This window comes from Triturus cristatus, chromosome 6 (assembly GCF_964204655.1).
Source record: "Triturus cristatus chromosome 6, aTriCri1.1, whole genome shotgun sequence".
NCBI lineage: Eukaryota > Metazoa > Chordata > Amphibia > Caudata > Salamandridae > Triturus > Triturus cristatus.
The window spans coordinates 519,851,456-519,866,344 of NC_140589.1; the positions used below are offsets into that span (position 1 = coordinate 519,851,456).

Consider the following 14,889-nt stretch of genomic DNA (forward strand, 5'->3'; position numbering starts at 1 on the left):
GTAAACCTGATGCCTCGAATTGTTTTTAATGTCAATGGTTTTAATTTTGTGTGTGTTTTTTTCACAGGTTGTGTGTACTTGGTATACACGGTACCACACGTTTTTAGGGTGCTGTATGTGTGGCCACCACTGACACCTCTTAGAGGTTGTGGCCACCACCAAAAAGGTGCAGGTAGCCGTATATATTGGTCCTGAAGAATTGCCATTTAATATAACCCTAGGCAAGAAACATGTTGACCTCTTTTTAGCACATATTACTCACACACCTAATGGTGAGAGATGTGCGGATTGTTTTTAATCAGGGTGTTGACCACACTTTATTAAAATTGTTTGAAGTGGATCACCTCCCCTGTTTTAGTACACTTACCTCTCACTTCACTAGCACCTACACCATTTATCATAATTAACTGCTTTCCCCACACACCTCACTCATCGGCGTTTGGAAATAAAGATCTCCGACAGGAAGGCCCCCTCGGGGTGCCTGATCGGGCATTGCACTGCCGGCCCGATAAGGAGCAAAGACCCGGTGATGAAGCAAGACACCCGCTTGTTGGGTGTGTGAGGGTCTTCTTTTCCAGAAGGAGTACCTTTTACTCCATTCAAATCAGATTGTTTGCACACCATCACCTTGGGACCTAGTGATTCTAACACTCACAGCGCTAATATTAGGAACTGCATACCTCTTTGTTAACATTGATTGTCGGGCATGTATGCTGGACCTGCAATAATATTAAGCTAGTTTATTATTGTAAAAGCCCCTCCCTTCCCTCTTTCTTGTTTGAGATATTCTAATTTTTACCATTAGTATGCGTACATATATTAGTATACAGTTAGTTTAGTCATGCAAATGCAAATCCCACGTATACATCTTTCGTTAATATAATTGGTGAGTTATCACTTCAAACAGATTAATAATATTACAATTAATAGATTATTCAGATTAATATAAACATGCAGAAATGGGGGGGGTATACAAAATTTTGTACTACCCGCTCCAGCACCTATGCCAACTAGAGACCCCCAAATCTAACAGGCCGTAACTAACGAAGGACGCATTGTCTTGCCTGTTGTTGTTTCAGTGCTGTTCTGAACCTCTCTTGCTATGTAATCCCTTCTGTCCGCCACTTGTCTGGAAATATTATATGTACCAGTATATATCTCTGAGTGTTTTAAATGATGTTTTAATGTATTGAATAAATTTGTATATTTTTCTAATATTTTTCATATGGGTTGTCTTCTTGTCTTCTGTCTTTTCTTTGTATAATTGCTTTCTCTTTTTTCCCCCCAAAAAAGTGTAATCCGTCATTAATGATTGTTTGTGTAATTGGTATTTTCTTTATATCTTGAACCGTTGTTAGGATTAACCTCTTGAGTGCCCATGACGAGATGGTCTCGTCATGGGCCGCGGTTGCGCTGTGCCCATGACGAGACTATCTCGTCATGAACCCCGCCCGCTAATGAAAGGGCCGGCACAGGGCGGGGAAAGGGCGGGGCACTCAAGGGGTTAATAGTGAGTGCCCCTGGTTAAGGTGTACAGGGCTGCCACTGTTGTTGATAATGATTTCCTCGAACGGGTCAGTAATGGTAGTGCAGTCTCGTGCCAAGGCCTCACGGCCTCATACCACAATATGCATATTCCATTTTTGTTTGCATCTTTTATATAGCGCAAACTCGACCCGAAGGTATTGGAGCGCTGTACATGAGCACCGTATTTACATTACATTTTCAGGCACGGGGAGATTGAGTGATTTGCCCAGAATCACAGGATACTTTAGCTGGCAGAGCCTCCCTAAATGGCGACCATCTTGAGGCCAGGCTCTCTAGCGCCCCTCCTCCCCCCACCATGCAGTAATAGGTTGTGATGCAAAATCTGCAGTTTCAGGGGATCATAAAATGCCCTGGCTTATGAAAATGAATGAGATAGGTCGCTATTTACGACCTTCTTTGATTGGCTACAAACAGAGGGATGGTGGGCTATAAGAAACGGCAGGACCACCATCCCTAAGTACGCATGCTCAAAAGTGGCACTTATTTCCTTTGAAGCAGTCTAGGTTCCTAAATCATTTTTTTCCTTTTTGTGGACACACCAGGGGGAGTAGGAAGCAGTCCTCTGGACTGTTGCCTGCTCTCCTTTTCCCTTAGTCAACATAATTCCCAAAGAGGAAGCTGTTCAATGGGGACACCTGGCCCTTTGCAAATGCGTTACCACATCCACTGAGGAGTTGACAACTTTTCAATGGTTTGTAACCATAATTGCAGTCATAAACCATTAATACATCTCAATGCACAATTAGGAAGGAACACCCCCTTCTACAGCCATTCCTAATTTTGATTCAGAACGTGTCAACAAACCCATTTTGCGAATGTGAAAAGCTTTGCCTCCTCACAAATGGGGTTCAGTGGATAGCAGAAGCCATTTTATAGGCATAAACTACGTGATTTTGTAAATCACCGGGTTTGCATCCAAAAAATGGACTTGCACATCAAGTACCAAATCTTTTTAATGTGAGAATAGGCATGAGTTAAGTAGTATGAATTAGCACAGAAGTAGGCATAATTATTCCGGTCAAACTAGGAACACTTGCAAAGTTGCACATTGTAGTGTTTGTTAGGCGTGGTATGCAATTATGTTATCTTGGAAATCAGTTTCGATGCTATTTACTAGCTGCCATTTGTTTGTGTGCCACATATATGTTGTTTTTCACCATCCTTTGTATTACTATTAGTCAGTTGTCTACATTTTGGTAAATACTAGAATGATGATCTCAGACATGTAACAATGCAAGATGCAAGAAGCTTTCTATAACAGCGCTGTGTAAGGCCCATTTGTAACTTGAACGTTCAAGGGACTTTTGATAAAATATTTCAAATATATTGTTGAATGAGTATGGCTCCTTTTAAACAGTTTCTATGCTGCTTTATGGCTTTGCCACACATTTATTGTAAATATTCTTCTGTATGTCTATGAACATCAAGCTTTAATATTGTGTTGTTAATTGTTTATCACCAGATTCCTGAGAATTCCACCGCTTCTTTCTATTCCTTGGTTTTGACCGGATCAGCAGAGAATGTAACATATTTCACCACAGAAACACCCATGCAGCTGAACTCCAAACGTATCTCAATATTTATTGAGTTAAATAAGTCTTCCTACAAGCCCGGGCAAAGTGTAAAATTTAGAACAGTTTGCCTCAGCCAAGATCTAAAACCTTTCCATGGCCCAATTGACATTGTTGTTCTGGTAAGTGTCTGCAGATATCTTAGCAGAATGTGCAAAAGTTTGTATTTAGTGTCAAAATATGTTATGCAGCATCTTAAATGAATAGTGTCACATATACATTACACATGTGCAGTTGTCTGGGGGACTCTTCTGTTACAGATGTGGCTTTAGGCTTCTTGGGACTACAGATATATTTTTTGCATTATATTTAGGAACTGATACAAAATTAGGCAAAAACGTGGATATGGTTAGCAAAACTGATCTTGAGGTACCACCAGGATCCCTCGCAGTATCTGCTGCTTATCTCTGCACTTTATGAGGCACTTCTCAGCAGCCATTCATTGATTCTGTCGTCACATGCCACAATTTTGTAAGTGGAGCACTGATAACAGTTTATATATTTTGTGGCCCATAGCTGCATTGCGGATTGGTAATCAAACAATACCGTGGTAGGAATGAACAGAATGTAAAACATGGTTTTTAGTTTGGAAAAAATGCGATTTTCAATTGTGGCAACTTCTTATATAAGGAGCCTTGCAAGGGCTTAGTCAGTGCCCTACCCTCAATCTCCCTGTTTTGGATTTGACTGTTGGGGTTACCCCAGTTAATTCTCATTGTATTGCAATGAGGAACTGGGTTTAAGTCATTTTCAGAAACAAAAGTGGTAGCAGTTCTTTTCTGGATTGTACTCTGGATTGGCCCTGTTGGAAGGGTGACTAAGCAGAGATTATGTGCGATTGTTTACAATCGCACATAATCCACTGGACCGACGCCATGGGTATCACTCATAGTGGTAGTACCGAAAAAGGATAGTAGAGGAGCCATGCGCATCTGTGTTGATAAGCGCCAAGTGAACAAGAAGATTGAAAGAAAACTACATCCAGGTCTGCCCATTGCTAACATGATTACACAGCTGAATGGAGCTTATGTCTTTTCCTGCCTTGATTTCAACAAAGAGTAACACCAGCTCGATCTGGAAGAGAACCGCAGGTACTCTACTACCTTTTCGACTAATGTTGGTTTCTTTTTATATAAAGGTTACGTTTCAGCCAGTCGCAAATGCTTTCAATTACAGTGATGACATACTCGTTTTTATGGCCACAGGAAAGGAACATGATACAGCTCTTCCACAAGAGTGTTGTATATCTGATGATGCAGGTCTGAGTTTAAATGTGGCAAAATGTAAGTTTCAGCAAACCAAACACAAGTTCTTTGGTAATATGTTTTCTGTTGGGGGAATGGCTCTGGGTCCAACCAAAGTAAAGGCCTTGTCATCCAGTTCTCCTCCAGAAGATGTAACTATGCTGAGATTCTTCCTTGGTGTGGCCATTTACTGTTCAAGGTATAAACTTATCTTGCCCACTGTAAGTGCCCCAGTGAGAGACTTAACAAAATAAATGCCCAGTTTAAATGGTCAAGTGAATGTGAACAAAGCTTCAAGAAAGTCAAGCATGCCATTGAGAATGCCACACTTTGATTCAAATTGCAGACCGAGGTTGTTTTTGATGCGAGCCATGGTGGCTTTGGTGCCATCCTTGTCCAGCACACTGGACATCCAAATGCGCCAAGATACATTGCGGCTTATGCTAGTCGAGGTCTGTCATTGACAGAACATGTCTATTCAGTACCTGAAAAATAAACTCATTTGGTCAGGGGTTGTGAGCATTTTCATGTGTTCCTATATGGAAAGCATTTCACATTTGTCACCCATCACCAAGCATTGCTCACCATTTTTGGCAATCCTAATGCCAAGATACCCCCTTGCATTGAGAGGTGGGGGTTGCAAATGCAGGAGTATGATTATACGCTTGTTGATTGTCCAGGATGATATCAAAACCCTGCTGAATACGTCTCACGTGTGCCCATGCAGAGTCATGGCACTTCTTCTAAAGCAGCTGATGCTTACGTTAACTTCATTGTGGAGTCCAGTACCCCTGCTGCCATATCAGGAGATCAAATCATTGCTGCCATGAGTACTAACAGGGATTTGCTAGTACTCAAAGACATTATTTGCACACCAATCATGGCAAAACATCATCAACTTCTTCATGATGTCCTTGAATACCAGAAGTTCAAAAATGTGCAGGAAGAACTTTCACTTAACCCAGTATGCATCATCTTACGAGGGTTGAGAATTGTCATACCTGAGAGTCTGAGAGAACAAGTCATTGAACTGGCTTATGAGGGACACTGCAGAGTTGCTACAAAATGAGTTTTAAGGAACCGAGTGTGGTTCCTTTGTCTTGATGAAAGAGTTGCAAACGAGTTAAAGGCATGTCATTTTTGCAGCTGTTTGTCATCTAAAACAACTCCACATTGGTTAAACATATCTGATCTCCCAAAGCATGCATGGGAGAAAACTGAAATTGATTTCTTTGGACCCCTTGACAATGGACATCATCTACTGGTAATTGTCAATGAATATTTCCTTTTTCCCCTTGTGGAAGATTTGTCATCAACTACTCATGACCGAGTCATCCAGAGACTAGAAATTATTTTTGCAACAGAGGATGTTCCTTCGATTTTGAAATCTGACAATAACCTGCCTTTCAATAGTCGAGAATTTAACAATTTTCTCACTCATCTAAATATCAAGCATCAGAAAAGCATGCCTCTCTGTCCACAGGCGCATGGTGTGGTTGAGAGATTTATGAGCACCCTAAGGACGATCGTTCAGCGCCCTGTGCTGGAAAAGCTTGAACTCAAATCAGTTCTTCAGTCTATGCTTCATGCATACAGGTAAACTCTGCATTCTATCACAGGTGAAAGCCCTACCACCTTAATGTTTAGGAGAGCCATAGGCACCAAATTGCCACAATGTATCATTGAGCGATCTATTGCCATTGATAAACTTCGCACTACTGACTCGTCTCACAAACATCAAATGAAGAACCATGCGGATAGACGCTGTTGTGCTCAGAACACTGTGTTCAACACAGGAGACCACGTTTTTGTCATGCAGAAATGGAAACGCAAGTGTAATGCTCCTTTTGATGCTGACCCACTATGGGTTGTGACTAGTAAAGGACACATGGTGACTGCTCACCCTCCTGGGAAGGCCATAACACCAGATTATTCACATTTTAAGCACCTGCCTCGACTTTCGCCATCTCCAGATGTCAGGAGAGAAACCTGTCCACCTGAGAATCCTGAGAGCCCAAAGACTGTACCAAGGTCTCTATCACCAACTTCTCTGGTATCTTCCCAGGCTCACATGACCAGATCTGGGTGATTGATTTGAGCACCAAAGCGACTTATTGAAGAATTGTATATGTGTATTATTGGTCCTTTTTTTATTTAAAAGGGGAGGTGTAATTTCTTGTGAGGGAGAGATGACGGGACCCTTTTGGTTTCTGACAGACTCCGTAGAACTGTGACATAAGTTCATTAGTGATAGAATTTTTGATGTAGAATGTTCAATTAACTGTTACACATTGAAGAATAAAGATGTGTAATATCAGGTTCTGTGTGTGGCATGATCATTTGCATGTACCCTGGCTGGGGTGGACACTACAACTGGTATTTTGTTTTTTGTGTTCTGATTTTGTTTTTCTTCTTCATGTATTGGATGGGCCTCCAGAGGACGTTTTGCAAATGTATATGCATTGTGGGGGCGTTGTTTCTCAAGGAAGTTCAGGACACAATGAAAAGCAGGAAACATAGAGAGGAGGGTGTTGGGCAATGGGTGGTTCAGATGAGAAGGAAATATGGCGAAAAAGTCACACAGCTCTCTCTTTTAGGCATGTCACAATTGGTGAATCAGAGTGACTTGGGACATGGCTAGATCACTCTCTATAGGAACTTGGAATGGAAACATCTTATTACATAATAAATCTATTATGTAATAAAAATAAACCTGGGGCTGTTTTCATACATTACATGGTGTCTCATTCAATGACATGATGCTTCAAGAGATGCACATTTCTTATCAAAAGTCTGATCAGTCCAGTCAAGTTGGACTACAAGCGCATATTTTTCCTGTAAGGAAACAGATATAAGAGGTGCAGTACCAAAATATTAAAGATAAAATGTAGTGTGGTAAGACTTTGAGGTCAAGAATGTTGTGAAGTAATGTTTTATGGGTAAGCAGAGTTCTACTATGCTTAGCTCCACATAAATGTATGTATCTTGATGATATGTCTATATATCGTCAAGGTGGGTAGATGTGAAGCTAAGAAGAGCTACTTACCTATTTGCATATACCCTCTCTATATTCTTGTCCTCGATATTTTTATATTTTTGCCATGATATTTAGGCTGCACAATATTTTTGTCCTTGTCATTTTGTCAGACAACCACTAAAGAAGAACATTGATACTTGAGAGAAATACCTTTCATTTTGCTATAGATTCCTCCAAACATAAAAGTTTGGATAGGTGGGCAGGTGCACACAGTGAACAAGCAACTGGCAATATTAAGTGTACATAGGCCAAATTCAGATGATCCATCACTATATCAGAATATGGAACTCAAGATTGTTGAGAAGATCACACCTTGTATCTTTTGGGAGGAGTGGAATACAGTATTAGGACAAATCGATAGGTCAATTAGAAGAAGGATAACTTCACTCCCCAAATTGAAGGGAATGATAAACACAGTTCCATAACCTAGATTTGTATGATCTCTTCAAAAAATTAGAACCAAACATTCACTGTTTATTTTTTCGGTTAACTATATCTTATTTTCCAGTTTTTTATTAATTTCTGGTTTGTGCCCCCATGTCAATATGGTTATTTCACGCAGACAAATCAGATCACTTTATGGTTATATAGAAATTGCACAACAGTTGAATAAGCGGTAAGCTCAAACGTCAGAGGTCTCTACTGCAGGATTCTGACTTCATCACTTACATTTAAGAACAAACAGGAAGTTCTTTAAAGGAATTACCAGCTCTGCTATGAACATAGGGCCAGAAGTACGAAATTCTTATTTGCATTCCCTAATTCAATAGGAAAAGCTATTTAGGAAATGCAAAATATTATGTACAACATTTTCTATTTCCTAATAGCGATTCCGTCAGAGTAGGAATCACTATTATGAAAATGCAAATAGGAAATGCTGTTGCATTCTCACCTATGGGCCAAATAGAAAATGGTTTGCATTTCCTAAATTGGAAAATCCAAACCTAAGGGTGCTTCTGGACTTAAGGCCCCTCCCCTGGAGGCATCCCGAAATTTGTAGTGCACATTTAAGTGCACATATGCCCTAGGAGAATACGTGCACTTCATGTCACATTAAAAAATGCATTTGTAAATGCATTTTTTAATTTTACACAGAGTTACCATTGACTTTGAGTCAATGGTCATAGCATTTCCTGAATTCCCAATTCGCACTTAGGAAATGCTGTGTACATGTGCTTTAGGAATCTCAAATAGGTAATCCTTATTTGCATTTCCTAAAGCGTGGTCGCAATTTGCGATTTCTACTGGGTAGAAATCACAAATTGCCACCGTTTTTTGGCCTTTGTACATATGAAAAGGTTGTTTTGCATTTCTTATTGGGCTGAAATTGCAATTCGGCCCGTTAAGAAATGCAAAAAGCTTTCGTACATCTGGCCCTTAGTGATGGGAGTAATAGGAAGATCCTTGTTTAACAGACACTAAGAAAAACTTTTTTGGAACGGATACAAATAATCAGAAGAAACAACATAAATGAACGTAAATGTAACTTCTGGTAAGAAATTTCAGAAAGCTTTTGTGTCCTTCTTTAAGGCGTATAAATATGCCAGTGAAGTACTGTTGAAACTGACAGAATTTTACTCCAGATTTAACTTTCATACAGTTACAAGATCTGAGTAGGATAATCTAGTGGCAGAAATTACCACTGAAGAAATCAGGGCGATCAAAATCTACAAAATGATATATTATTACATCTTACTCGTAGAAAAGGAAAACCAAATACATGCAATACAGTGTTATCAGTTGAAGCAAACCTTTGGTAACCAAATTGACCATGTGTGATGATACCTGCCTTTCATTTGCATAATAAATGATTTTATGATACAAAAGACTTTCACTAATTTCAGCATCTTATGATCATCCACGAGCATAAAATGTACCATACAAATTGTATATTTACTCTAATTATAATGTTTAGTGCCCTAGGTATAATGCAAAGAGTGCAGGCTGTGCGCACATGATTTTTTGGTGTTAGCCCATCTGCCCGATCACTCAGCAAACATGCCACAGAGATCTGGGACATGATCTCATCCCTCACTCCAGATGTCATCTTCCTCACAGAAACCTGGCTAAACCCCGCCTCCTCACCAGACATTATTATCGTCATCCCGAAAGCTACAAGTTAACACACCTGAACTGAACCAACAAAAACAGAGGTGGAATATAGGGATATCATCCACTGCCCAACATCCCCAGATGACCCGACCTCGATAATGGAACACCTCAACTTCCAAATCCGCACAGATGGAAAAAGCACCATAAGAGGCACCCTTGCCTACAGACCACCAGGACCTTTCCCCAGCTTCTACAACGACATACTGGACCTCATCACCCCGTTCGCAATCAACTCCGAGCAGAACATATTCCTAGGGGACCTCAACTTCCAAATAGATGACCCCAGCAACGCCAACACCGCAGAACTCCTGGAGAGCATGAACAACATTTGTCTCAAGCAGCTCTTTACCGACCCTACCCACATTACAGGGTACACAATTGACCCCATCTACACTTCCAGCGACAGAGTCAGGTACAAACACGCCACACAGCTCACATGGTACGACCACCACAGCATCCACTTCACCATCCCAGGACCCACCCACTCTGGCACCATGCTCCCCAGGTCCGTGGGCAGAGACTGGAAAAGGGTGCCAGAAGACCAGTAAAATAACGCTCCCTGCTTTCACCTCCCAGACTCTAAACACAACCCAGAACAAGCAGCAAAAACCATCTCCTAGTTGATCAAAGAATGTGCCCACACCATCGCCCCTGCCAAGACAGCCAAGATCAAAGGACCATTCAAAAGCGCAAGCTGGTTCACTGAGGAACTGCACTCCACCAAATACAACTGTCGGCAACTAGAAAGGAAGTGGCACATTACCAAAAAAAGACGGAAGAGCACACCGCCTTTAGGACCCCTCTCAGCTAGTACCAACGCCTCCTGAAAAAAACTAAGACCTTACTAGCAGACTGCACACCACGGCAAGGAACTCTTCACCATCATGAAGGATTTCTCCAGTCCCACAGCTACCGAGTTCAACATTACACCCTCCCAGGAACTGTGCGACAACCTTGCCGACTTCTTCCACAACAAGATCTTGGCCGTCTACGAAAACTTTGAACGCCAACCTTCCACCACCAATAGCATCAACCAGCTCTCACCCACGAACACAAACCCCAAACACCGCTTACCCGCTGCTTCCTCCTAACCACGCAAGACACTAACTCCATCATGAACTTTGTACACTAAGGAGCACCCATGGACCTCTGCCCCCACTATATCTTCCACCTCAGAAGCAAGATTATTGATGAGGAGCTCAGGAAGGTCCTGTCAGAGCTCAGGTCTTGTGCTTCATATCTTGGGACCAGAGGCAGGCATTGTGTTAGTGCATGTGAACGTCAGCAGGTAAACTCTTTGTAGGCAATCCCTTTCTACAACCAAAGGGGAACAATTCCAGCATATCTTTTGACACGGCCCCTCCCTCACGTAAAATGACGCAGCAGGAACAAGCCGTTGCTTGGCTTACTGTTCCGATCATGTGACCACACCCCCCTTTGTTCGTTCGCTACCTCAATCCTGAAACCTTGTATTCAGCATATTATCGGCATTAGTATCCAGGTCACTTTGTTCCCAGCTGATTCAGTGAGTGACTTTCTCCCCGTGTTGCCACCAAGATTCCTGCCCGCTTTTGTGTTTCTTGCTTACGCGCTTCTACTCAGTTGGTCTCTGACGCTGAGCCGAGGTAGCGCAGCACTTTTTTGGAGGCCTCCTTGCCGCTCTCCCTACCCGCAGCACTTGCCGCCATTAATGACAGTTCCCATAGCCTCTAAGGCGGTGATCATCCTCTCCTTCCCCTTGTGCTGCCACATCCAGATCCCATTAAGCAGGTTGCTTCAGTTGAAGCATCGTCCTGATCCACGCAGATATTTTGTGCCTCACTCGTGCTCCGCATTTTCAGACTCCACAGAGCACGCTCGCCCCTTCCTTTACTTTCCTTGCTTTGTTCCCGATACTCTGAGGAACCTTTTCTTTTTCACTATTCCTCCAGACACTGTTTTCTGGGAGTGTGGGGAGCGCATCTTCATTTCCGTGGAATCATGCTGGGTGCAGGCTTGTGCAGAGATTCCTGGTCCGACAGAGAGCCAAGCCCAAGAACTATATTCCACCAGAGTGAAGATGAATCCAGACGGGGGTTGTGCCCCTTTAGTCACCTCGCTATGCACCGCCTTACAGAGTCCCGCAGTAGAAGAACTTGCAGTAGCATTAGTAGACTTACAAACTGAGGTAGGAAGGTTAAGATCTGAGAACCAACGTCTCCACACAGAACTAGTTCAAATTAAAACACATAACCCCCTAGACACTACAGCGTCAGGCGCTACACAAAAGAGCAGAAAAAGCTATATTCAGCCTGCACACCTTTCGGTGCCTTCCATAATGCTAGCGCTCCCTCACGAGGAGAAGGCAGTATACCTCCTGTTCATTTTACGGTACAGATGCCCAGTCCGGTTCCTCTAGCCATGCCTAAGAGATTTAATGGAGATAGGTCTAAGTTTACCGTCTTCATGAATCAATGCCACCTCCAATTTCTGTGTAAAGCTGCCGCTTTCCCTGATGACGTGGCAAAGGTCGCTTTTGTTATCTCCTATTTAGTAGATAACGCTGCCGATTGGGCCGTGCCTCTGGTCGAGAATAATGACCCTTTAATATATGACTTTACGTTGTTTCAAGAAAAGATGAGAAGTCATTTTTCCAAACATACTTTCATGCAGGCCAGTGATAATGCTCTTCTTAACCTTAGACAGGGGTCTAAGGATCAACTCTCATACATCACCAGTTTTAATAGGTTGGTAGCCGAGACACATTGGGCGGAAGAGAAAAGGACGTCTCTGTTTTATCGTGGGTTGTGTGATGAGTTCAAGGATCTGTTGTCCCAAATGGTAGACCCCCCAGAGGACTGTCCTGCATTTATTGATATGACGGTCAAGTTAGACCATAGGTTAAACGAAAGAAAAGGTGAAAAATCCTGCAGTACTCCTTCCAGATATTTAGTGGTCAGGACAGAGAAAAAGGAGATTAAAGACATCAAAGATGGTTGCAAACCCATGCAAACCCATGCAGATAGGTGGACTCATGGGTCCTCTATCAACGGAGGAAAAAGAAAAGAGAAGAAAGAACAACCTCTGTTTGTACTGTGGGAAAGGAGGGCATTATGCCAGAGAATGTCCAGTAAAACCTCGCTCTACTCCCAAGAACATAGTCACGGAAAACTAGAACACTTGGAGAAAAAAGAGACCGATTCTCCAAGTTTTGTGATCTCTAAGGTCTCAAAACAGTTGGCAAATGCTGTTACACTGATGCCCAAACATTTTACCTTGTCTGTTACATTGATTGTTTCCCCTCAAAACAGGAAGAACTTATCTATCTTATTGGACTCAGGGGCCACTGGGAATTTCCTTGATATCAAGTTGGCCCGTGACTCAGGAATCCCAATTCTGATGAAAGCACATCCAGAACCGGTGAGAGCGGTAGATGGAACAGAGCTGTCTTCAGGGTTGATCACCTATCAGACCCAACAGATATCTATGGTATGTGGTAACGGACATTCAGAATCCCTCAATCCCTCAGAATCTCATAGGCACACCCAATTTTGGCGCTATTCTCGGTGTTCCACGGTTGCAAGCGCACAACCCTCACATTGATTGGGCCTCCGGAACAGTTGCTTTGAAATCCCACCACTGCATGCTGCACTGTGAATGGAACAACTGTTGTGCTGTGCCATGAATACAGTGTCTGACACACCCAGTCTTCCAGTCATATATGAGGAATACAAAGAAGTCTTTGACGAAGTTAAAGCTACTGTCTTGCCCCCCCCCATCGTAGCAATGAATGCCGGATAGACCTCATACCAGGTTCAGAATTACCGGTCAGATGCATATATGCCTTAACAGCACCAGAGACGGAGTACTTGCAGAAGTACATCGAGGAGATGTTAGAGAAGGGATTCATCAGACACTCCACTTCTCCAGTATCCTCTCCTTTATTCTTTAACCCTATGCGGGAAGGAGGTTTGCGCGCTTGTTTGGATTACCATGCCCTCAATAAAGTTACTACAAAGAATAAGTATCCCATTCCTCTTATTTCGGTCTTACTGGATCAGGTTGGAGGAGCCAAGATATTTACAAAAATAGATCTTAGGGGGGCCTACAATCTCATCAGGATAAAAGAGGGAGATGAGTGGAAAACCGCGTTTCGTACCAAGTTCGGTCTTTACAAATATTGTATGATACTATTTGGCCTCTGTAATGACCCGGCAGCGTTTCAATTTTTCATAAACGAGATTCTGAGAGAATACCTAGATATATTCGTTATCGTCTATATTGATGATATATTAATTTACTCACACTCAAAATAAAAGCATGTAGTACACGTAAAGAAAATCCTGCAAAAACTGAAAGAAAACCAGTTGTTTGCCAAACTAGACAAAAGCACTTTCCATACAACCCATGTAGGTTTTCTTGGCTTCGTGATCACTCCAGAACGCGTCCACATGGATCCAAAGAAAATAGAAGCCTTAGTAAAATGGCCCAGTACCTGCTCTGTAAAAGAAGTGCAATCCTTCATAGGATTTGCCAATTTTTATTGAAGATTTATAGACCATTTCTCTGAAATACTGTCTCCCATAACTCGATTACTCCGGAAAAGAGTCTTGTTTGAATGGTCTAAGGAAGCAGAATAGGCTTTTGTTACATTGAAAGAAGGGTTCACTACAGCCCCCATCATCAGGCACACTGACAATACACAGCCCTACTACGTAGAAGCAGATGCTTCTCAATACGCCGTAGGAGGGGTTCTTTCACAAAGAGATTGAGACACCGGACAATTGCATCCTGTTGCCTATTATTCTAAGACACTCTTACCCGCAGAGCAATACTATACTATAGGAGAGCGGGAACTACAAGCTATTAAGCGCACCTTCCAGGAATGGAGACACTATCTTTTGGGCACCCCACACATAGTCACCATCTATTCAGATCATAGAAATCTACAGTTCTTTCGATCTGCCTGAGCACTCACACCCCACCAAATGAGATGGGTCTCATTTTTCAGTGAGTACGATTTTGTCATCACTTATTGCCCTGGGCCTCAGCATGGAAAGGCGGATGCTCAATCCCGAATAGGGCAAGAAAAGTCAGTTGCACTCGATTCCTATCCTCCTATTATTCCTGGTAATAAGATCATTGGAGTAGGAAACCTTAGAGATACCAAACCCTCAATATTTGTTGATCAGTTGAGGGAGTTCTGTGCTACAATAACTGCAGCTGAATGGGAAAGTGATCCCGTAAATCACATTAAAGACAGGTTATACTATCATGATAACAAGTTGTTTGTACCCACTTCTGCATTACAATTCCAAATAATAAAATGGTGTCACAATAGCTCCCTTGCAGGACATCCCGGGAGTGATAAAACCTTACAGACATGCCAAAGATGTTT

At 42.2% G+C, this 14,889-nt stretch overlaps 1 protein-coding gene across 1 annotated transcript in view; it reads left to right on the plus strand.

The window, feature by feature from the left end:
- Window positions 1-14,889, plus strand: part of LOC146817360 (CD109 antigen-like) — a 1,044,213-nt gene that overhangs the window by 195,051 nt on the left and 834,273 nt on the right. The window contains exon 4 of the mRNA XM_085610952.1: window positions 3,011-3,241. Within this exon, the coding sequence (XP_085467078.1) occupies window positions 3,011-3,241 (231 nt within the window). The remainder of the gene's footprint in view (window positions 1-3,010; window positions 3,242-14,889) is intronic.